This window comes from Myotis daubentonii, chromosome 18, assembly GCF_963259705.1.
Source record: "Myotis daubentonii chromosome 18, mMyoDau2.1, whole genome shotgun sequence".
NCBI classification, from domain to species: domain Eukaryota; kingdom Metazoa; phylum Chordata; class Mammalia; order Chiroptera; family Vespertilionidae; genus Myotis; species Myotis daubentonii.
Genome location: NC_081857.1, coordinates 26,821,657 through 26,844,084, shown reverse-complemented (window position 1 = coordinate 26,844,084; position 22,428 = coordinate 26,821,657). Strand labels below are relative to the sequence as shown.

At 42.2% G+C, this 22,428-nt stretch overlaps 1 protein-coding gene across 1 annotated transcript; it reads left to right on the top strand.

Moving 5' to 3' along the window:
* Positions 1-830: 830 nt before the first annotated feature.
* On the top strand, positions 831-20,643 carry FMO1 (flavin containing dimethylaniline monoxygenase 1). Its single transcript, XM_059673462.1, has 8 exons — positions 831-1,022; positions 3,101-3,289; positions 4,520-4,682; positions 6,413-6,555; positions 10,548-10,747; positions 16,962-17,317; positions 18,289-18,361; positions 19,917-20,643. Exons 1-8 carry the CDS (start codon positions 846-848, stop codon positions 20,251-20,253), a joined length of 1,638 nt encoding a protein of 545 aa, XP_059529445.1. The 5' UTR covers positions 831-845; the 3' UTR covers positions 20,254-20,643.
* The last annotated feature ends 1,785 nt before the right edge of the window (positions 20,644-22,428 follow it).

The following is a 22,428-nucleotide window of genomic DNA, read 5'->3' as shown; positions in this document are numbered from 1 at the left end:
ATATTTGGGGTAGCAAGCTCTGCTCCCCCCCATTCCAAGAAAATATTTGCTCAATTATTTTTTTCATTAGAAAGGCGATATAGATAGATGATAGATAGATAGATAGATAGATAGATAGATAGATAGATAGATAGGTAGATAGATATCTCTATCTATATATATATGAATTAATTCATTTAGCTATTAGGATATCAACCTCTTGGCAAGTATTTATTCAACAACTATTACAGACCAAATGTGCTGTTAGGAGCTGTGAGAAAACAAGAAACAAGTCAAGAAAATGCTCAGCTTTGGGGAAACATACAGTCTTATGCAGAGAGACTAATAGGTAGAAAGTGAATCAACACTATAATGCAGTCCCCTCTTGTAGAGTCAGGAGAGTGGCAAGCTCAACAGGGAGTCAAGGTAATAGATGCCTCCACAGACCATCTCTGGCCATTACTCTCATGCTCCCTGCCTCTGGAGTCCACTCCTCCCCTCCTCTGCCTGTTGGAGTTCTATGCATCCACAGTGTCTTGACTCTTAGTCCCAACTCCACTCCACCAGCGGTTGTGTGACCTCATGTCATGTCACCACACTTATCTGAGTTTTAGTTTCAAGATGATCCGTGCCTGCTCTGACAGAATTTTACAGTCCCAGCAACGACTATACTAACATTTGGCACCAGGTCTGAGTGCGGGGAAGGGTGGGAAAGGGTCAAACCAGTGACCTGACCATCTCTCTTCTCACATTCACAAACACTGGAGACCAGTTGCAGATCATTCAACAGGAGCAAATCCCTTGTTTGCCCAAAACCTTTTTTCTCATTTGCTAGAGCAGCCAAGAACGGGGTGGGGCTTCCACCTATGAAAAGTAGAAAGCTCTGTCGCATTTCCCCCACACGGGAGAACATGGCCAAGCGGGTTGCAATTGTGGGAGCCGGGGTCAGTGGCCTGGCCTCCATCAGGTGCTGCCTGGAGGAAGGTCTGCAGCCCACCTGCTTTGAGAGGAGCGATGACCTTGGGGGCCTGTGGAGATTCACAGTAAGTGGGGTTTCAACCACTTTGTTGTGTCTATTTAGAAAAGGACTTGACTGATGCAAAAAGAAACAGAATTTCGTCCACAAGGGCCAGCTGCTCTGGGGACGGACTAGAAATATCTGCCGAACCAGGAAGGGCCACTGAAAGAAAAAAAGCAGGACACAGCCTGGGCTTAAGTGGAAGGCGTCAGCCGCCTTACATATTTTATCCAGAGCAAAGAGGAAGAAAGGTGCCCCTGAAGGGCTGTGGAAGAGGTTGGAGTGGCTGGGACTGGCCAGGAAAGCCCAGGACCAGGGAAGCAGGCTGAGGCAAGACTAGAGACCGCAGTGATTGTGGCAAAGGGATAAACACAGCGCAGGAAGTGCAGCCTCTGCCTGCAAGACTGAGCTGCGTGTGCCTGCTCCTTTTTCTAGCCCGGCTCTATCTGAAATTAAACAGCACAGGGCTCAGTGTACAATGGGTTCTATCCTCAAGGTCCTGCTTTCCAGGCAATCTCAGTCCATGCCAAGAATAATCAGAAGTCAAGAATGTGGGTTTGGAGACTTTTTTGTTCCCTGAACAAAAGAAATATTCTCAAATCTCAGCAGGGCTACAGTCTGGACTGGAGATGGGGTTAAGGTGAAGAAGGAGGACAGGGGACTATACAGCCCAGTGGTGACTGGTTTGGGGCCCAGGGGGTTATAGGGGCCCTGCTGGAGGCACCTGAAACCCTATGAGCCCCATGGCTCAGCCTGGAAAATATTAGATTTTCCCTCCTTCTCAGGAGGGCAAGAACACTTCCCTTGAGCCTGAAATGTGCTGTGGAAGAATAGTGAAACAGAACAAGGAGTCAGGTATCCTGGCCTCAGAGTCCCTGAAGGGCTAGAGAAAGAGAACATTCCTCTATTACAGAGGATAGTACTTGGAACTGGAATAAAGTAATTGTTTTCTAACTCAGTGAGCAAAGCTCCAGAGAGGCCAAGGTTGCATAGGCCAGCTGGGCTCACATAGAGAAGAACTGTGTATCTTGAAATGTGTCCAACCACTGAACATGACCATCATTGCGTACAGACCTCCAAAAGGGAACTGATGAAAGAGCGCAGCTGTTCCCACGATTCAAACTGCCTATGTTCCAATAGGATAGCAGAAACCCAATACTCAGGCCATTGTAAACCCCACCCCCTGCCGCTGCCACCCCATGTCCATTGAAGACACTGTTAATCAAGCATGATACCCCCCTCTGATGAGCCTCAGAATCCTTCTTAACACAGCACTCCAGAGAAGCACCACTAATCTATCAGAGTGGGGACTGGAACTACCCAATTAAGGGCACTTCTAGTAGTGTTTCACCATACACAGGGTTCACCATACACAGGGTTGTCAAACCTGGAAACCTTTTACCTGCTTCCTCTCCAAAGTCCTAAATCCCATAAATTGCACCTTACTGCTGCTTATCAATCCCACTTCTCTTGGTTTCAACTATCATTGCCTCTGCTCAAGCCCTCATTAGCAAGCACATGGATTTGTGTCTTAAGCTCTTAATTAGCCTCCTTCCTTTCCAGATCCCTCTAATTCACCTTTTAAAGAACCAGAATTATCTTTCCAAAATTCCACATTCAAACATTAGGAAGATTGCCATAACCTTCCTATAAAATCCAAATTCCTTACCTTTAGATATGAAATCTTTCATAACCTGAACCCTGTTTCTCCATAATCAACAGCACCCCATGAAACCAAAGAACCTAGGAATTGCCCATCATTCAGATACTACTGCTTCCTGGCTTCCATCTATTTCCATATTCTCTTGTACTTCGCTGTGATACTGTGTGAATCTGGACAAGTGAGTTCATCCCAGGTTTATTTGTTAGCACGTGATGAGTGGAATTATAATTCTGATCATAAAATTCATAGTGGGGTCCACTGTTCATCATCTCCCAAGGGCAGGATAGCAAATCCCACTAGAAGGTGACAGGTGACATATATTGTCTGGATCACCTTAATATTGGTCATGTGTGGTTGTCTAATAATTATCATCCATTTCATGGGTGTGCCCTCACATACACAAACACATCCATGCTCATGTGCACACACTGTCTGAACAGGAACATGTTGAAGAAGGCAGAGCCAGCCTCTACAAGTCCGTGGTTTCCAACAGCTGCAAGGAGATGTCCTGTTACTCAGACTTTCCATTCCCAGAAGATTATCCAAACTATGTGCCCAATTCTCAATTCCTGGAATATCTCAAAATGTATGCAAACCACTTCAACCTTCTGAAATGCATTCAATTCAAGGTAAGACACAGCATCAATCAATAGTCAGGAGGTACTTTTTAACCTATTTTTTGTGCTCTCTCTATAGCCTAGTCTTGGGAAATGAACTGGCAAGACTGATGTGACCTGGCTAGATTCCTTTTTCCCTTGTACTCAACCACACCCCAAGTGAATCTGAAGTAGCTACTTTGTGTAAAGATTCACATGCATTACATTTTAATTTGCAATACTTATATACAAATACCCTAAGGGGCCTTAAATATATCTAACTACATTTTTCAACTTGGGCCAAATGCCTGCACAGAGGGAAACTGAGAACTATCAGGGCCTGGGTACTCTCTTCTCTACTATCCTTTGATCGGGATTGGCACGTACAATGGCCCATACACAAGAGAACCTCACTATTTGAGGGAAAACTTTTCTCAGTATCCTTGGGAATAGAAAAACCTTTAAATATTATTCTTCTCACTGACCCTACCAATCTCCCTTCCCATTTTGGAGGACAGAGAGGGAGGAATGTAGCAGGACATGAATAAGTGAATATATCATCTTTCTCTTTCTTGTCTCCTTTTTCCATTCCTCTCCAAAAAAAAAAAAACAAATGAAAATCCATGTGTTGCCCTTCTCCTGCTTCCCTCCCTATTGAAGATGGGTATGTTAAGGAATCCATAAGGATCTACACAGAGAAAGCAACATAAATGGGAAGATTGATGGAAACAAGTAACAAAAAATATTTATATTCACAACCTTTAAAGTACTCCTGCTCAAAACAAACTCAAAGACATATCTCCACCTCCATGTTCACTGCAGCATTATTTACAATGGCCAAGACATGGAACCAACCTAAGAGTCCCCTGATGGATGAATGGATAAAGAGAATGTGGGTGGGTGGGTGCGGGTGTGGGGGGGTGTGTGTATGAATGTAGTTCAGTCATTTTTTGAAAAGTAGAAGGAAACCCTGCCATTTGCAACAACATGGATAGACCTTAAGGGTATTATGCTAAGTGAAATAAATCATACAGAGAAAGACAAATATTATATGACCTTACTTAAATATGGAATCTAAACATCTGAACTCATAGAAACAGAGAATGGGTTGGTAGTTGCCAGAGATAGCCCAATTCAATTTATAGGGTTATGCTTATTAATTATGGAGAATCTGTGCTCTAGAATGTTTGAAATGTCAACTGGCACATCAGCCTTTACCGGAACCTTGACAACTACTTATTACATCTGTGATTCTTTCTTCAGACTAAAGTGTGCAGGGTAACTAAACGTCCAGATTTTACCGTCACCGGACAATGGGAGGTGGTCACCCTGCATGAAGGGAAGCAAGAGTCTGCCATCTTTGATGCCATCATGGTCTGCACCGGTTTCCTCACTAACCCACATCTGCCACTGGACTCCTTTCCAGGTTTAACATATTCTGCAGTTGACCTTAATTTGTCTCATGGAGCTATCCTGCTACTTGGTTTGTCTGGGAATGAATGCCTATGGCTCCTCCATTAAGTAGTTAAAGTTGTTAAGTAATAGGTCTTTTTCCTAGTCTGCACTTCCTAACCAGTTTTTGGCTTTCATTTGTTCCAAACAACCTAAGAGTACCAAAGAATAGGATGAATAACTAACAAGCAGTTTTACGCTTCACTGAGGTTCAGTGTCCCTCCTTAAGACATGGGATGCCTAGACAAGTTGGTAGCCTACGCACATGGCCAAAGTTGAGTTTAGAGGCCACCAAAAGTCAATCAGTGACTAAAGGAAAAAGCAGTTTGATTTTTTAGGGTTTTTTTATTGTATGAGTCAGAGCAATTACCATGGCACTGGGTCACTCATCAACAGAGAGATGAGTCTTGGGAGGCAAGTGGAGACGTCCTTTTCTGTCTTTTGCAACTAAGAGTCATGTTCATCACCATCATATATCAATTGGGTTACAATTCAGAGGGACTAGAAAATGCAATAGTTGGTTTATTTTCTCTGCAGTAAGTATTCAAAAAGTTAAAACTTTAGGAAATTTTTCTCTCAATATGACCTGTAGTGATCTCAAGATTCATCTTCCAATAAATTCACGTTTCCTCGGGTTAAGATAAAGCAGATTCATTGAAAAAAAGCAACAAGTTCAGTCTTCTTCCCGATGCAGGAAACTTCTACATTATCCCTGAGAGAGGCTCACCACCTCTGCTTGAACACATTCAACAATGGACTCTCACCACCCCACATGACAACCCAATTCTCCGTCAGCTGTTGCCTACAGAGAAAATTACTGAGCAGTGAGCTACTCCAAACTCCTAAGGAGTGCCTAGTATAGGATCACTCCAAGAATCAAGAAAGTTCCATTGCATTGAGAGTGCACTGCATTTATTTAGCACCTATAGTATATTGCACAAGGTGCTAAGAATATAAAAGTGAATAAGAGACCATGCAGCCTGTATGGAATGAGTGGATTTTTATAGGAATCCAGTAGAGAAATGACAATCCACAAATAACCTGGAGTGAAAACAATACTCATTTTACAATAAACTCATATATATACCTTCAATGGTCCTGGATCTGCTCACCAGATGTCACTCAATTCAGATCAGATTAGGAGAAAGCATACTCTGAAAGCAACTGAGTCAATATACTCAATTTGACTAGGATAAGCTTGAAGCCCAGGAGATATAGATTCAATTAACAAGCTAAATTATCTTGGGCCTTGCACTTAACCTTCCTAACCCTTTGTTTCCTTACCCATAAGTGAGGGGCTCTTCTTCCTTGCTTGTGAAAATTCTATATAAATCAAATTTTATATATATTTGATGTTCTGTCAAATATAGGATGTTCCGTCAACCTTTAAATGGTAATGACTCCTTACACTTTTCTTTATAAATCTTTTTGCCATGATATTTCAATTTAATAGTTAATTATCCAGTAAATAAAACTAGAGGCCTATTTAGTGAAATGCAGTACCTCCATTGAATAATCAATCACTCACTAATTTCTGTAGATCGCAAAGTCATGTATTCACATTTCAGATTTTCTTAAAATTGAGTATGCTGTTATAAACAATCTAAATCATGTGTCTAAAGGATGTCATTGATTGAACAATACTTACGTTTTACTCACTGATTCTTAAAGTCTCTATTTTACATCTTATTTTTTTTTCTACAGGTATAAATACATTTGAAGGTCAATACTTTCATAGCCGACAGTATAAACATCCAGATATATTTAAGGACAAGAAAGTTCTTGTGATTGGAGTGGGAAATTCTGGCACAGACATTGCTGTGGAGGCCAGCCATGTGGCAAAAAAGGTACTATATTATATATAGATAGATAGATAGATAGATCGATAGATAGATAGATATAGATATAGATATATAGATATATAAAGTTCTTTGGTTTTCTTAGTTTTAAATGTTTTTTTATTTCAATTATGATTGCTATTGAACCCATGAATAATTTTTTAGTTCTGTATTTTTCAATTAGAGTTGTCATTTATATTAGTTTCAGGTATTTGGCATAGTGATTAGATTTTATATAACTTATGAAGTGTTCCCACTGATAAGTCTAGTGCCCCTCTAGCGCCATATGTAGTTGTTACAGTATTATTGACTATATTCCCTATGCTGTACTTTACATCCCCATGACTATTTTTACAACAGCCAAGAAGGTATCATTCTCGATGTGATTTAATGAAGAACTTCATCTTAAGACACATGCCTCAGGCAAACAGTGTTGGACACCATGATAAATGATGAAAGGAATAAAAATGCCTAAAACACATATACAACGTGAATTTTTAAAGTATTTTTTCCTAAATGATTTTATAATCGTTTTACCGCAAATTCCAGGTGGCATCTTTCCTCCAAAACCTACTCCTCAGACTTCCTATTTTTGTTGTTTTCCCAGTCATCCCGTGAGAGCTACCAGAGGCGTCTGTGTCTTACCCAGTTCCATAGGTCAGACAATCCTGGCAGTTTCTCCTTGCTAAGCTCTCCCTTTGCTCCCTCCTTTCTGGATTACTTGCCACCACCATCATCAGATCCCTACCATCTCACACTACAGCTGTGGCATTGTCCTCCTAATAATAATTGTAGAAATAGTTACTATTTATTGGGGTTTACTATGTGCCAAGTGCTTCACTAAGTGCATTGCCCCAACCAGTCACTGAAGCAGGCCACTGATGCAGGTACTGTTAGTACCCTGGCTACCGATAAAGAAACTGAGGCTTAGAGAGGTTAAGAAACCTGCCTAAGATCATACCCCTAGCAGGTGGTAGAGCCAGTCTTCAAATCTAAGTCTCTTTCATTCAAAGCCTCTGTCCCTAATTCTACCCTGCACCCACCCCGTCCATCCCCCTAGATGCCCAACCACCAACAAACAAATCCTCTGAAAAGCCTGCTCTTGTTATGACACTCTTATGTTAAAAAATAAAGAAAGAAATAAAACTTCTAATAACTCCCCTATCTAAAATAATAGCAACAAATTGTAGGTGGATTAGCTCTGTGTTATAGGGTTCTCCATAATCTGGTCCAAATCTGCCATTTTAACTTTACCCCTCCCCGCCTCCCACTACTTTCCTGCACAACATCAACTATAGCCTGACAGGTGTATTCTGAGCCCTTTCCAATCCCGTGTCTCTGTTTCCCCCTTCAATCACATCACATAGCCCTTTTGCAGTACCCTTTTCTCTTTCATTACCAATGACATGGACATTCCAAGCTATCTGACCCCAACACAGAGGGATCTCTCCCTAGTAAGAATTGATGTGATACCTGTAATATACACTCCTCAGTTAACACGTTTTAACTTTACTATTGCAAATTACATTTAACTCTTACTATTGCTATTACATTTATTAACATGTTTTAACTCTTACTATTGCTAATTACATTTATAGTATACATTTTCTTTCCAACTATGCTAAAACTCATTGAGAGCCATTTGGCCAACAAATACATATTGTTGGCTTCTCATGTGCTGAATGTTGCACCAGGCACTGGGGATACACTGAAGAACACAACAACAAGTTCCTTCTACCATGCAGCACGTAGTCGTAGGGAGAACAGATGCTGGTAACAAGTATAAATAACTAGATCAATGACTGCAAGAGTGAAAGTAGCCAACTTTTACATAAAGAAAAAGGACTGGGAGTTTATAACTTTGATATTCCCTTCTTAAACTTTCAAATAAAGGACTTGATGACTGATTTGTTGATTGATTGATTTGGAAAGACTTAGCAGTCTGGTGAAGTCATCCTGAAGAAAGAGAAAGGAGGTCCTGAAACAAAAATTAGCATAGTCTCATCCACTATGACCACCACATGTGGGAAGCAGATTATTGGGTCTATGTTTCTAATCACTTGGAAATTTCTTCAGTCAGAAAACATGTGTTGGCACACATCTTATCATTTCTGTATCAACCCAGAAACTCCTCTCCGTTTAAAACAAAATTCATATCTACCGACATGTCCTATCTGATCCTATATCACGACAAAGAGGCAGGTTCAGTACAAATATGTTCAATACAGAATTATTGATATACTCACAACTCTGTTCCTACATTTCCTGTATTGCATATACTACTCCATTATAAGGCCAAACAACATATATAATAAAAACACCGACACTGTAGCTCTGGTTGCCACACCCCAGTTTGTTGGGGGGGGGGGGGGAAGCCATCTGTTAAATCAGTTGTTTTGTATCTGCAGAGTAACAGATTTGTGGACTAAATTTTCTTAGTTTTAAACAGTTGTATAGACAACTTCTTATGGTGTAGGTACCAAAAAAAAACAAACAAAAAAACTATCAGCTTTGTGAATTCAGTCAGCTGGTAAACTTAGTCAATCTATAAATAAAAATAAAGTCCACCAAAACTAACTGTATTACTGAATTTTACTGCCAGTTCAAACAATGGTTTCTGTTGAAATCTTTTCTAGACTCCTTTTAATTGCTGCCACACCCTGTTCTTATTTTCTTTTTTTCTTTTTCTTTTCTTTTTTTTTTTTAAGGACATGTAATAAATAACTTCAAGTGCAATAGGTATTTAATTTAAAAGTGTGCCTTTAACATTTATGTAAAACTATTTTTTTTTTTCAGTTGATCAGCAGCCTAGCCAGGTTCTCTAGCCAGGATCTCCAGCCAGGTTCTGTGTTTTATTGTCTTGTTACATCTGTATTTATACCAGTTGATTTTAATCCTATCAATTTCTATTCCAAAGGTTAGGGCATTTCTTATCTCCATACCAGGGAGTAAAGATTATGTAGCTTAAGTGTGATTGTTCCTAGTTAAAGTGACTAACTACCCGCCTGGCACTTAGTTAAGGGGTTTTATTCCCTCCCTAACTTCAGGGAAAAATCCCTACCTGGGGAAACAACCTTTATCGGAGAGGTGACCTTGGTTAAAACACAAAGCGCCAAGAAGGGGAGCAAACATATTAACAACAGTATGCCATATATGCCAGGTCCCTTGAAACATATGCTGTGCAGCATATGTTTCTTCCCTGCAGTGACTGTGTCAAGCAGCAAGGATGGACTGGCTTCTGGCAATTCCCCCTTTTTTATTTTTTAAATGATAGCGCATGTAAATCAGCGGCCACCTCTCCGATTGGGTTGTTTAAGACTCGGAAGAAGACTGACAAGCAATGATAGCGAGCATAGCTATAAACATAGTAGATGGAGTGCACAAGGAGCCTTGTTCCTGTAGAAGGTTGCTAGCCTCTCCAGTCAAGGGATTTCAGCTTTCCTCAAGTCAGTGGTTTGGTTGTCCTTGTTGATCTGGCTAGCGGGCAGCGTCATTGGCGACGGGCTTCCCAAAGCGTCAGCGAGTTGAAGGGCTGCATCAAAGGGTCCATCAGGGCCTTGCTTGATGGTGGTGTCGGTGTCTGGGGAAGAGTCAGCTGTGCCCTCTAAGGGTCCCTGTTTGGGCGACATCTGTTGGGGTCCTGCCCCAGCAGGTCCAGGGGTTCCTAAAGGTGTGGACGGAGTCAGAGAAGAAGGAAGGAAGGACACGGAGGCAGCATTCAGTCGATCAACATAGCTGGTTCTCCTGCCAGGTTCTGTGTCTGTTCTTATTTTCTACAACTATTATAATATGTCTTAAGGCATTTTAATACTCTAGGGTCCTCAAACCATTATCTCAAAGGAATAACTTTAGGAGTTGAGGGAGCCAAACTATCCTGTCAGGGATGTATTTTGAAGGTGGCAGACTTTTTGATGTCATTCAATTTATGAAACTTCTCAAATCTCTGGCAGGCCAGCGCTGTTCACTTTGTCAGACTGAGTGACCTCTCTGATTGCTTCCAGGTGTTCCTTAGCACCACTGGAGGGGCATGGGTGATGAGCCGAGTCAGTGAGTCGGGGCTCCCATGGGACATGCTGTTCATGACTCGATTTCAAAACATGTTGAGAAATTCTCTCCCAACACCAGTTGTGACTTGGTGGATGTCAAGAAAGATAAACAGCTGGTTCAATCATGCAAACTATGGCTTAGCACCAGAAGACAGGTAAATATGATGTATCTGCAGAGGGCTATTAGGAGAAAGAGCCTCCATCCTTCTCACGGCATATCCAAACCAGGCAATAGCATGACAACATGCCTGAATATGAAGGAAAACTTCATACACACTTCCTTGATCATAGTAGCTAACCGTTTTTGTCTTCTCGGTAAGTAAAATTATGAATTTCACCTTGTCAACAATCTTTAAAGTGAGTATTATTATAATCTCCCCTTTACTGTGGGTAAACTGAGGCTTAAAGGGGAAGTGCAATCACTTGTCCAAGCTCATCTATACTAATAAAAGAGAAAGATGCAAATTGCCTGTACCTCTGCCATACCCACCAGCCAATCAGGAGTAAATATGCAAAATAACCCAACAAAGATGGCAGGTTAATTTGCATACACAAGTGCCAAGTGGCCGGGGGCAGGGTGGCGCAAAGTGGCCTGGGTCCCGGGAACGGGCACCATGCCCGCAGGCTCCCGGGACCATCGCCGCCTTGGGAGGCGAGGGCAGCGTGCAGCTTGACAGCAGACAGCAGGGCCTGCTTGGCCGTCGCTCTGAAATCACGAGTGATTTGTCTATGACTCTTTTTTTAAAAAAACACCACTCGCTATTTTTTTTTATTGATTTTAGAGGGGAAGGGAGAAGGGGAGAGAGAGAGAGAGACATCAATGATGAAAGAGAATCATTGATTGGCTGCCTCCTGCATGCCCCCTACTGGGGATCGAGTCCCCAACCCAGGCATGTGCCCTTTACTGGAATCGAACGCAGGACCCTTCAGTCCGCAGGCTAACACTCTATTTACTGAGCCAAACCAGCTAGCGTTGTCTATGACTTTTTTGACAAAAGCAACATGCTTGCCTTGTTTCACTGGGTAGGAAAAATCAAATCCTATAGTTGCCCTTTACCATCTCTCTAATAGCAGTGCCTTCTTGACCTTGTCAAGATGACCTTGACTTCAGTCTGACCTGTCACTTACAACCTATGACTTATTGTATTATCAAGAACTAATGGTTTTAATTCCTTATTCGTTAGGTTGGTACAATGAGCTTCTATTACTCCCGTCTGAGCTCCCTCCAGATTTAGCTCTGGCCCAGCATGGATCAGGTGGCACCCAAGCCACCACTGACAGCATACAATCCCCTTCATGCTACATACACGTCTTTCCTTTTGCTCCCTTCTTCCTTCTCTCACATATCTTCCTCTTCCCTCTCCTCTATTATTCCCATCATTCCTTCCTTATCTCTTATCTACCACCTCTTCTACCTCCTACCCTCTGAGCCTCCCAGGGGTTTTGACTCTTTTCATCAGAGCTTTTTCTACCATAAGCTTTACCTAGCCTGGGTGGCAGCCCATCTATATATATAAAAGGCTAACATGCTAAGTATCCCTCCACCTGTCTGACCAGTCACAATGACCCACACTGACCACCAGGGGGCAGATGCTGCCAAGCTGCAGTGACTTGGCAGCAGCCATTCTCAGGTGACGCACCCCGAAACCAGAGAGGAGGGAGCCTGATTCCTTACGGGGCCATGCAATTCCACCTTCTGCCATGGGTTATGTTGTTGCTGGTTTATTACACACTTGCATTTGCGTTCAATGTGCACGAATTTGTGCACCGGGTCACTAGGGGGACTATAAAGCATTTTATTTAATCCCATATACTCCAGAAAATGTGAGAGGAGGCTAAGGAATTGTCATTCTTTAATTTCCAGTGTTCTTACATATGTACTATTTCCTGTGCTCTTCATCCCACCCAATGAACTGATAAGAGGTATACCTCTGTATGACAGATAAATTAGGCCTAAAGGTACCAAATGACTTCCCAAACCCTGTTAAATGCAAACAATACTTTGCCTTTTTTTTTTAAATATATTTTATTGATTTTTTACAGAGAGGAAGGGAGAGAGATAGAGAGTTAGAAACATCGATGAGAGAGAAACATCGATCAGCTGCCTCCTGCACATCTCCCACTGGGGATATGCCCGCAACCCAGGCACATGCCCTTGACCGGAATCGAACCTGGGACCTTTCAGTCCGCAGGCCGATGCTCTATCCACTGAACCAAACCGGTTTCAGCAGCCTTTTTTTTTTTTTACTGTCCCCCCACCCCTCCGCCCCCATACTTTGCCTTTTTTATAGCCATATAACCTATAGGAACATTTTATTTTAAATTCAAAATCATTGTAGTCAGCTGTTGGATCTCTATTTTTTAATTTATTTTTTTATCATCATTTATCCCCTCTGTGTCCTCTTCTACCTCCACCCATCCCCTTTACCCCCCACTCAGCACACTGCTGTCCATGAGTTCTCTTTTTTTCTTTTTTGCTCAATCACTCCACCCCACCCCACCCCCAACACCCACCCTCCACTTAGAGCTTTCTGCCTGCTCTCTCTGAATCTGCCTCTATTTTGTCTGGTAGTTCAGATTGTTCATCATTATGATGCTGTCTCTTGCTGGATTCACCATAAGCCAAAAATGGCTCGGCTCATTGAAAACCAGTGTTTGTTTAGTGATTCCGAAGGCATAGCCAGAAAAGGAGAATTCTGCCCTTGTTCCTTTGAAGCGCGCTTTCCTTGTACAATTGGTAGACTCCCGGTCCTCCTGCAGTCCTTCAGCCATCTGCAAATGGCAGCGAGAGCTGAAGCTGCAATTCAGCAAGCTCCGACCTCCTTCTCCTCAGGCTTCCAAACTCTAGTAAATGTAAGTCATTGTCCTGTCCTTCTGGGTCCCTCATGAACCCCAGAGGTAACTTTTCTGTCCCGAAACTGACCCCTCCGAAGGCGGCGGGGCGTGGGAGGACGGGGGCCGTGGGCCCTCCAGAGCAACGTCCAATACTCGCCTATGCAGGGAGCAGTGACTCCTGAGAGACACCGAGGGCTGAATGAGCAGCTGCGGACAACAAACTAGAAACAGACCCAAACAGAGAAGGCTGGGAGGCGGGAGCCCTCTGGAAGCTGCAGGCCTCCCCACCCAGAGGAACAGGCTGCGCGCGCCATTACGTCCCCTCCACCCGGACAGGGCGGCGGCAGCTCTACTGGGGGCTTTGGCCTACCTGTGGGCTCCCAGAGCACAGTCCCGGCTACGTGGCCCGGAGCCTTTGGTCTTCGAACAAAGGGAACAGGCAGGAGCAGCAGGGTGTCGGCAGCCACCACGCGCCATGCCGTCCCGCAGGCTCCGCCCGGCGCCCAGCGCGCATGCCCGGCTCCGGAACTGCCTGCACCTGGAGCTGCACCTGGCGCTGCGCAGAGAGCGGTTCTCTACCCACCACCTTCAGAACCACCACCCTGACAGACCGTCAGAGGCTGGGGAAGGGCAGCCTCCGGAAACCCGGGCCGAGGAGCCAGTGAGCACCGTTCTTATATCCCCTCCAGCTCCATAGGGCCCACGGAGGCTCTATTCAGGGCTGTGGTCACTGGAGCGTTCCCAGCTACACCACCTGGATTTGCCTGGAACAGTAGGGCATCGCCATGTGCATCTGCAGGCCGGTGCTCCAGGGGCAATGCGTGCCTGACCAGCTTCAATCTGCTTCCCAAAACTACACGGTCTCTTCTACACGGGACCCCTATGTGAACAACAAACACGAGAGACGCTGTATACAGAAGGCTGGGAAGCTGTGAGAGCTCTCCGGGACTGCTGGAATTCTCCCAGGTTGGATGGGCTGCTGAGGGCCATGGTTTAAGTCCTCCTCCACCTCCCTAGGGTGGCCCTGGGCTCCGTCCAGGTGCTCTGGCCTGCCTGCAAGGTCTCTGTAAGGTGTTCCTGGACACAAGCCCATTTGGGGTGGAACATAGGGAGCAAGCGGGATCAGCAAGGCAGCACCACATGCACCTGGCTGGCTCCCCATCTGGAGCCACGCTGGCTTACTGGGACAGCACCCCAGATACCTGGCAGACACTCGGCTCCTACCAGCCTGCCAAAAGCATCCAGCACACACAGCCTGCACAGAGGCCACTTCCATACAAAACCAGTTTTTCAAAGCTGGAAGAGACAGGTATTTTGTCTAATTCATATAAACAAGCATAGAAAGTCAACCAAAACGAAAAGGCATAAGAATGTCTCTCAAATGAAAGAACAAGAGAAGTTCCCAGATAAAAACCCTAAGGAAATCAAGATAGTTGGTCTAATAAAGAATTCAAAGAGCCCTAGCCAGTTTGGCACAATGAATACAGTGCCAGCCTGTGAACCAAAGGGTCCCGGATTCGATTTCAGTCAAGGGCACATACCTTGGTTGCAGGCTCCTCCCCGGCCCGAGCCCTGGTCGGGCACATGCAGGAGGCAACAAATCTATGTGTTTCTCTCACTGATGTTTCTCTCCGTCTTTCCCTCTCTCTTCCACTCTCCCTAAAAATCAATGGGAAAATATTTTTGGGTAAAGATTTTTTAAAAAAAAGAATTCAAAGAAATGGTCATAAGTATGCTCACCAAACTGGAGAGTAAAATAGAGGAATTTAGGGAGCATTTCAACAGTTAGAAAGTATAAGAAAAATCAAGCGTCGAAACGGTTTGGCTCAGTGGATAGAGCGTCGGCCTGAGGACTGAAGGGTCCCAGGTTTGATTCAGGTCAAGGGCATGTACCTTGGTTGCGGGCACATCCCTACTGGGGGGCGTGCAGGAGGCAACTGATCGATCTCTCTCATCCATGTTTCTAACTCTCTATCCCTCTCCCTTCTTCTCTGTAAAAATTCAATTAAATTTATTTTTTTAAAAAAAGAAAAATCAAGCCAACTTGAAGTATATATCTAAAATGAAAAACACATTAGAAGGAATCAACAGCATATTAACTATCACGTAATTACAGATCAGCAACCTAGGACACAGACTAGTGGAAATCAGCCAATCAAAATAGCAGAAAGGAAAAATAAATTTTTTAAATGAGGGTAGTTTAGGGACCTCTGAGATAATATCAAGTGCTCAAACAGTTGCATTATACAGATCTCAAAAGAAGAAGAAGAAAGAAAAAGGAACTGAAACTTTATTTTAAAAAATAATAGCTAAAAATTTTCCCGACCTGAAAAAACTAAAAAGTTTTTGCACAGTGAAAGAAACCATCAACAAAATGAAAAGACATCCTATACTGATGGGAGAAGACATTTGCAAATAATATATCCAATAAAGGATTATTATCTAAAATATATAAAGAACTCATACAATTTAACACCCAAAAAGAGCATTTAAAAAATGGACAGAGGACCTGGATAGACATTTCTCCCAAGAAGACATAAAAATGGCCAACAGATAGATGAAAAGATGCTTAACATCACTAATAATCAGGGAAATGCAAATTAAAACCACAATGAGATATCAATTGACATCTGTCAGAATAGTTATCATCAGTAAATCAAATTACAAGCACTGGCGTGGGTGTGGAGAAAAGGGAACCCTCATGCACTGTTGGTGGGATTGTAAATTAGTGCAGCCACTAAGGAAAACAGTATAGAGCATCCTCATAAAGTTAAAAATAGAGCTGCCATACAATCCAGCAATTCCACTTCTGGGGATTTATCCGAAGAAAACAAAAACACAAATTTAAAAATATATATGCACCTATATGTTCATTGCAGCATTACTAGTAATAGCCAGCATATGGAAGCAACCTAAATGTGTATGGATAGATAAATGGATAAAGAAGATGTGGTATGGTCATATTCAGCAATAAAAGGAATGCAATCTTGCCATTTGTGACAACATGAATAGACCTAGAGGATAGTATGCTAAGTGAAATAATCAGAGAAAGACAAATACCGTATTATATCACTTATAGGTAGAATCTAAAATAACAAATTAAATAAATAAACAAGACAAAACAAACAAACCCATAGATATAGAGAACAAACTGATGGTTGCCAAAGGGTGGGGGATGGGGAGGAACAGTCGGGGAGCCCAGGTTTCATGATGAGGATGTGTCTGTGCAGGTTCATTGATTGTAACAAATGCACCACTCTGGTGGGGGATCTGGATGGGAGAGGCTGTGTGAGGAGGGGCAGAGGGTATATGGTAAATCTCTGTACTTTCAACTTAATTTTGCTGTGAACCTAAAACTGCAATAAGATATAAAGTCTATTTTTTAAAATGTTTTAAACTCAGGAAGGATTTAAAAAGACTGGCACCTCCTGCCTAGCCAGGAGCAGGGTCCCAGAATGAAGACAGGAAGGGAGGAGGCAAGAGGGTTGCTGTATCGTTCACTGGCAGATATAACTCTCCTGTGTTTTTGTTCAGGACACAGATGAAAGAGCCTGTGATAAATGATGAGCTCCCTGGCCGTATCATCACTGGGAAAGTGCTCATCAGACCAAGCATAAAGGAGGTGAAGAAAAACTCTGTCATATTTAACTACACCCCAAAGGAACAGCCCATTGACATCATTGTCTTTGCCACTGGATACACCTTTGCTTTCCCCTTCCTTGATGAAACTGTAGTGAAAGTCGAAGATGGCCAGGCATCACTGTACAAATACATCTTCCCCGCACATCTGGAAAAGCCAACCCTGGCTGTCATTGGCCTCATCAAACCCTTAGGCTCCATGATACCCACAGGAGAAACGCAAGCTCGATGGGCTGTTCAAGTCCTGAAAGGTAAGTGTGTGAGAAACAGAAGGGCAGGTGTGTTCAGTTTGCCATGTTATTTTGGATACTGGAAATTTCTAGACCCTCCCTCGCTCCTATCCAAAGCAACAGAACCTTTTTTTTTTTAATATATTTTATTGATTTTTTACAGAGAGGAAGGGAGAGGGATAGAGAGTTAGAAACATCGATGAGAGAGAAACATCGATCAGCTGCCTCCTGCACACCCCCCACTGGGGATGTGCCCGCAACCAAGGTACATGCCCTTGACCGGAATCGAACCCGGGACCCTTCAATCCACAGGCCGACGCTCTATCCACTGAGCCAAACCGGTTTCGGCCAGAATCTTTTTTTTTAATATATTTTTTTATTGATTTCAGAGAGGAAGGGAGAGGGAGAGAGAGATAGAAACATCAATGATGAGAGAGAATCATTGATTGGTTGCCTCCTGCACACCCCCTACTGGGGATTAAGCCCACAACCTGGGCATGTGCCCTTGGCCAAAATCGAACCTGGGAGCTTTCAGTCCCCAGGTCGACACTCTATCCACTGAACCAAACCAGCTAGGGCCAAAGCAATAGAATCTTTAAAAGCAGAATGTATTCTACTGTTCGCTGAATTACACTGTCATAATGAACCTGTGCCATTAACAGCACAAAAGATAAGCAAGAACTCAAAAAAGTCAGTTAGGTTGAACTGAATGGACTGATTCAATTAAAATTTAAGAGTTTAACCAATTCAATGACACAGTTTAGGCCAACCAGATGTGAGGTCCTGTCATATCAAGTAAGTAGCAAGATAACCAGATGGTGATATTTTTGGCCAGGAACATACCAACCACCAGGCCACTTAGGCTGCTAGCACATTTGCCAAGAGCCGACGAGTAGCTGGGTACTAGGAATAAATGCTGAGCAGTGAGAAAACATCTTTACCCACGAAACAAGCACCTAAACCTAAAGTTAAATTGCATTTTTGTTTTACAGGTGTGAATAAGTTGCCACCTCGAAGTGTCATGATAGAAGAAGTTAATGCCAGGAAAGAGAACAGGCCCAGTGGGTAAGTTAACGACTTTTGTGTCCTTTTTGAATTATAACTGAAACTGGCAAAAACCATAACAAAGAGAGGTGAGGGTTACGCTAGAGAAAAAAGAAGCGCCTGAGACTTAGAGGAAAAAACTAGGATAGTCTGTTTAAGAAGAGAGGAAGGAAAGTGAAATTGAGACATTTTAATGTCCCAAAATCATCACTTCAAACCATGGTCATCTTTGCACCACATGGAGTTTGGATTCTAAATCAAACATCGTTAACACTCCTCTACCAGATACATTATTCCATACCTTCTCCATAATCAGAAGGCAAACAGGTTTGTTCACGCTGACACTAAAAGGGTCTGTCTGCCTATGTATTCATTCAACAAATCTGTATTCAGTTGTCTTATTTTTATTCAGACCCAATCTAGAGCAAGTCTGCAAATGATGGCCTGGTGGCCAAATCTACCGACTACTTGTTTTATTCTTTACATTTTTAAATGGCTGGGGGGGGGGGGGGGGAGAGAAGGAAAACGGAAATATTTTGTGATATGTGAAAATTATATGAAATTCAGTGGCCATAATGTTTTATTAGAACATAGCCTCACTCATTAATTTACTTACTACCTATGGCTGCTTTCAAGTTATAACAGCAGAGTTGAGGAATTGAAATAGAGACCATAATATAGCCCATGAAGCCTCAAATACTGACCCTCCAGCCTTTTGCAGAATAAGTTTGTTGATGCCTTCCCTGGAGGAGACATTTCCACTTTTCTACTCTTTGTCTATCATTCAAGGACCAAAGAGAATAGAAGGGAGGTGGCAGTAAAGAGGGTGGTTTTGGGCTCCCTCTCTCACTCCTAATGCAACCCAAGCATCTCTGTTTTTATCTGTTTTACTGTTTAGGTCTTTGATGTGAAATTTCACTTAAAAAAAAAAAGAGGTTTCTAAGGACAAAAAAAAGTTTTAAAATCAATGCATTTAAGAAGCATATCACTTCTCTCATTCATATATACTTCAAAATTCAAGTATTGACCTATTTTCATGGTACATCCTGAACCTGGAATATGATTTGATCTCCGTTATGCAATTCTAATATAACATAGACCATTAATTAGAGCTGCAAAGTGTAAAAGCTTCTTATCACATAGTTCAGTCAATGATTTTAGGGACTAATACCAGCATTACAGGGACATTCCACCCTACTGATATTTGTGGCTTTTTATATTATATATACCTAGCAATAATTGAGTTTTAGAAAGATTTAGGAATAGTAAAATTATGTAAAATACTTTTTTTTCTAGAAATTCCTAATCATTTGGCAAAAGAACTAAACTAATAATAGAGGCATTGTGAGTATTTGAAGCAATATAGGTATACAGTATATTTTCAAGGAACCCATCTTGTCTTTAAATAATACAGTGAGACTATTAGATAGACAGCTATGGACATGGAGGGAAGAACCAGGAACCATCGCAAATTGTGCAGCCTCATTGTTAACTTTTGGCACTTTTACTTGTTCTAAGATTGTGATTATTTTATCTTTCTGTCTTCCCCTTGCTCCCCAATCTTCCTCTTATAAAGGTTTGGCTTGTGTTACTGCAAAGCCTTACAGTCAGATTATATCACATACATAGACGAACTTCTGACGGATATCAATGCCAAACCCAACCTGTTCTCTATGCTCCTGACGGATCCACGTCTGGCTTTGGCCATCTTCTTTGGCCCGTGCACACCATACCAGTTCCGCTTGACTGGCCCAGGAAAATGGAAAGGAGCCAGAAACGCCATCTTGAACCAGTGGGACCGAACACTCAAGGCCACCCGAACTCGCACTGTACAAGAATCCCCATTTCCCTTTGCAATCTTACTCACTCTCTTTCTGGTTTTGCTTGTGGCTGTTTTTCTGATTTTCCTATAAATAAAAGATTCCCTAAATGGCTTGTCAGATGCACAGAGTAGATTGCCCTGCCTGCCTCTGAATTTCTGAGAAACAGTAGTGATGGTAGCCGAGTTTCTTGCTGTAAAAATCTCTGTCTTCATAAGCAAGGCTGAACAACACAATCCAACAAATTAGAAAACTTGTTCAAGTAAATGTCCGTTGATTTGTCCAAGGTATCAGAGCTAATAAGTGGCTAAGTCAGGACATAGGTCTCCAGAACATACAGCCAGGCCTCTTGACGCCACCATTGAGGCCTGTGGTTTCTAATGTTGAAATGACTTCAGAAGTCTTAATATATTCTTAATAAGTATATATTATTTATTTTTATTGATTTCAGAGAGAGGAAAGGAATTGAACCCGGGACCCTTCAGTCCACAGGCCAACACGCTATCCAGTGAGTCAAACCAGCTAGGGCAATACAAATATTTTTTAAAAGAGTGGTATCACAAAAGTCATAGTACAAGAATATTTCTCTCTGTCTCTCTCTCTCTCTTTTTATGCCCAAGAGTGTGTATGGATGTGTCTTGGATTTGGTGGGTCTTTCCCTTTATGTACATCACTATGTTTCTGAGTCCCCACATGAATCTTTTTTCCCTGCTTATCCCTCCTCTTCTTCTCTAATGATGACTGTGCTAGACCTATTCTATGGCCATGGTGTAGAACAGATTCAATAGAAAGAAAGGGTTCTCATTCCTCATTTTGAAAGCATTCTATACGCCATACTGGGAAACAGTATTTGGTTTTGTTCCTTTTCAAAAAAAAATAATAATTCATTTCGTTAGATCCCAGATATCTAGCAAAAGAGTAAGCATATTAAAACACATATTTTTGCACATAAGAAACACTGATTTTTGCACATATCCTTTAAGTCAGGGCTTCTGAGCCATTTCATCTCCCAGAGTAATTTGACATTTTCAGAAATTCTTTTTAGTGTATACAAATAGTACCCTTTGCTGAGCCAGTTTTATGTGAAATATCTATCTTTTTACATTTCAATGCTCTGCATCTTTCAACGTGTCCCACTGGGAGGTAGTGGGGGATACTTAGAGAACTGAGCCCAGTAGTGTGTGAGCTTGAGTAAATCATTGACTTTTCCTAAACTTCTGTTTTCCTTGCTATAACAGAGGAGTTATATAATACATCCTATGTCACAAGGGTATTGTAAGGATTAAATGGTGTGATCTACAAACAATGCTTAACCTAAGTCCTGGTAAGTGTTTACTGATAGCTATCTTTACAATGTTAACCTCAGCACAGTGGTTCTCAACCTTCTGGCCCTTTAAATACATTCCTCATGTTATGACCCAACCATAAAATTATTTTTGTTGCTACTTCATAACTGTAATGTTGATACTGTTATGAATCGTCATGTAAATATCTGATATGCAGGATGGTCTTAGGCGACCCCTGTGAAAGGGTCATTCGACCGCCAAAGGGGTCTCGACCCACAGGTTGAGAACCGCTGCCTCAGTGGGATGCACGTTTTAGTGCTTGTTTTATTTTTTTCTGAGCCATAGACCTAGCTCCTCATTGGACATTTCCAACAGTAGATGTCATGGGCTTCTCAAATGCAATATGTACAAAATTAACCTCATTATCATCCTCAACAGTCCCCCTCCTCTCTCCCTGCTACCATCCTCCTTATTCTCCGTAGGGGGAAAAATGTGTATCTCAATAATTAGCTATACACGATTTAAAAATAAATGGTACTCTGACCAAAAAATTTTCATTTTCATAACTAAAATGTCCCATCTTGTGCAAGCATCAAAACTTGCAACTACATATAATGGTGACGCTTCTCCCTCCCGCAAATGGCACCTGCTTGGGCAGCATCACTTAAGTCAAAGACAAATACTGTATGATATCACTTCTATGTGCAATCTAAAAAACAAAAATGAATAAACAAATGAGAAACAGACCCATAGATATAAAGAACAAGCTGATGGTTACCAAAGGGGAGGGAAAGGGGGTATTGGAACAAAAATAATACTAAAACAAAGTAAATATGGACAATTTATGGAAATGTATGGGAGAGTCGGCATTTGCATTATTTTTTGAGATAAATCAGAAGAATTCAAAGAAGCTGGACCATGTGGAGGCTTTGCTTCCATGTGCTACTTCTCTCTCAACTCTCACAGAAATGCTTTGCTCTCT